General features: G+C 37.7%; 1 protein-coding gene across 1 annotated transcript; it reads left to right on the plus strand.

The window, feature by feature from the left end:
* The first annotated feature begins 205 nt into the window (after positions 1-205).
* LOC110650942 (growth-regulating factor 1) lies at positions 206-2,536 on the plus strand. The gene is made up of 4 exons (XM_021806100.2): positions 206-1,044; positions 1,157-1,610; positions 1,737-2,239; positions 2,352-2,536. The coding sequence occupies exons 1-4, from the start codon at positions 858-860 to the stop codon at positions 2,357-2,359; spliced, it is 1,152 nt and encodes a 383-aa protein (XP_021661792.2). The 5' UTR covers positions 206-857; the 3' UTR covers positions 2,360-2,536.
* Positions 2,537-3,013: the final 477 nt, after the last annotated feature.

Here is a 3,013-nt window from a genome sequence, read left to right on the forward strand (position 1 = left end):
AAGACAAGCAAAACCAACACATTTTTCATAAGCAATTTTGCAACAAAGGAAAGAAAGTAAAATATTTTATACATTTCGATTAGGGAAAAAGAAGGAAACTAATAGAGGGGGTAAAGAGAAGGGTTCCAGTTTTATCAAAAGCCAAGAGAACCCCATCTTCTTGCCTGAAACCCTCATTTACTCAATTTCCCAAATAGAAGAAGGTCAAATAGTGAGTGGAGGGTACACAGGTTTCTGCGGTAAAGAAACAGAAAAAGTAAAAGAGTTAGTAGCGGTAAAAGCTACAACCGTACAACCTTCCCAGTGCAGGCAGGAATTGGCTTCAGAAACCAACTCCTCTAAAATATTTTTCAATAAATAAAAAACAAGAAACGTTTCTCTTTTGTTTTTTACAGTCTTTTTAATGCACTCTTCTCTTTAGTTTATGGGTTTCCGTAGAAGTGTCAGAGACAAGAGCTGCCACAGAGGCAGCTGAGCTGCAGCAGCAGAAGCAACAGAGAGGTGCAGTGATAATATGAGCAGAGAGAAAGAGAAAGGGATGGTGTCAGCATTATAATCAGAACCATTAGTTTTATCCATGGACAGAAGATTCTGCAGGCCAATGGTCCCTGAAATAAATATACCTACTCTGCTCTTCTCCAAGCTCTCTAGTAATAATAACAAGTGATGACACCCACCACCGCTTCCCCACACACACACACACACACACACACACAGGGCACCTGCTTTCCCTTTTCATTTCTGCAACTGTCTCTCCTTCACTTCACTGTTCTTTCTGAAGGAGCTCTTTTCCATTTCTCTGTTGTCTGCTGTTCGATAATTTCCCTCCTCCTCCTTCTTCTTCTTCTTCTTCTAAGATGATGAGTGGAACAAACAAGTTTCCATTCACCGCATCTCAGTGGCAAGAGCTTGAGCATCAAGCACTAATCTTCAAGTATATGGTCTCAGGCATTCCCATTCCAACTGATCTTCTCTTCACCATAAAGCGAAGCTGCTTGGACTCCCCACTCTCTTCAAAGCTTTTTCCCCGCCAACATTCACATAGTAAGCCCAGCAGAACCCTCTTTTTGTATCTCTAAAAATTTCTTGATATATTCCTTTTTTTAAAAGTGGATTCTTGTGTATATATATATATTGATTTGCTTTGTATTTGCAGTTGGGTGGAGCTGCTTCCAAATGGGTCTAGGGAGGAAAATAGACCCAGAGCCAGGGAGGTGCAGGAGAACAGATGGAAAAAAATGGAGGTGCTCAAAAGAAGCATACCCAGATTCCAAGTACTGTGAAAGACACATGCACAGAGGCAAAAACCGTTCAAGAAAGCCTGTGGAAGTTGCAACACAACCAGCGACAGCCAACCCATCAATAACACCAACCATCTCATCAATCACCAAGAACCACTCTACTTTACTAACCCCACCTTCTCATTCTCTTTCTTTAATGTCATCTGAGACCCATCAACATCACCTTCACTATTCCCATCTCAACAATCAGTTTTTGTCTTCACATACTTCTTCAAGACCTCCTGGAATTGGTCTTTCACCCCAAGACAACGCTACTCCATTGCTTTTGGACTCTGGAGGTTCCTGTTCCCTGACTAACGCAGACTACAGGTTCATTTCAGAAAAAAAAAAAAAAGAAAAATAAAGACTCTGACCTACCTGGTTTATTTTTATTTTCCTTTTGATTGCTTTCTCGAATATTGGTTCATGAGTCTTTTCTGTTGAAAATTAAAACAGGAGTGCTTATGGGCTGAAAGAGGAGGTTGATGAGCATGCTTTCTTCTCAGAACACTCTGGTTCTATGAGAAACTTATCTGGTTCATCATTGGATAATGCTTGGCAATTCACTCCACTCACAATGAGCTCATCGTCTACTACATCTTCTTCAAACCAGAGGAGTTCGTCTAGTTTACATAACGAATACTCTTACTTGCAGCTTCATAGCTTAAGTGATCGTGATCATGATCATGATGCCCCAAAACAACAAAAGCAGTATCAACAAAGTTATCTTCTGGGAACTGATATGAAAGGTCTCTTACCTACGAAAATTGAAAGAGAAGAAGAGCCCCAGAAGATTTTTCATCGTTTCTTTGACGAATGGCCGCCAAAAAACAAAGATTCATGGCTAAACTTGGATGATAAGTCACCAAATAGCACATCAGTATCAACAACCAGACTCTCAATCTCTATTCCCTCCTCTTCACATGAATTCCCCATCTTCAATTCAAGAACACATAATGGTAAATTTTTTTCTTTCTTATTTTGTATAAATAAATTTCTCTTCGTTTATCTAATACTTCTTGTCTATAAACATCTTTTTTTTTCTTTGTTTTGTTTTCTTTTTGTTGGCAGATGTTTGAGTTTTCAGCTGTGGGGGTTCTCTATAAACGTCCAAGAATGTACTTGCTTGGTGGGGTAGCTTCTTTTTGTTAGTTTTAAAGAACTATTTTTTATATTTGTTGTTTTTTTCTAAGCAAAATGTGGTTGGGATTGAATGTGTATGTTTAATGAAGTATCCAATGTACTCTACTTTCTCAGTTTTGTTCTTTTCTTACTTCAATTTACGGTTTGTTAATAGATTAAGTGACTTAGTCAAATCTGTTTTATTTTGGTACCCAAAGATAGGTGGGATATATTTGAATCTTAATAGCTCAACATCCTGAGTGCACAGTGCAGTTATGATAGAGGGACCTAATGTTGCCAGGATTTGTTAATTTGTCATTTCTCATTCATATACCCATCTTAAGTTAGGAACAGAAGTAGACCCTACCAATAGACAATTATAAAAATAAATAAATGTAAACTGCGTTTGTTATTATGAAACATTTCTATAATAACTTGATAAGAAAAAGGTTTTGATAATAAAATTTAAAAAGATGTTAAAACAAATTAAAAAAGCTTCCAAATTCATAAGCATGGAAAAAGGGAACCAAGGACACAGCCTTTTCTACTCATGCCCAACATTAGTGTGGTTTTTTTTTTCCCCTTTTTTCTTAAAACTGAGAAAGACGTCC

This window comes from Hevea brasiliensis, chromosome 4 (genome assembly GCF_030052815.1).
Source record: "Hevea brasiliensis isolate MT/VB/25A 57/8 chromosome 4, ASM3005281v1, whole genome shotgun sequence".
NCBI classification, from domain to species: Eukaryota; Viridiplantae; Streptophyta; class Magnoliopsida; order Malpighiales; family Euphorbiaceae; genus Hevea; species Hevea brasiliensis.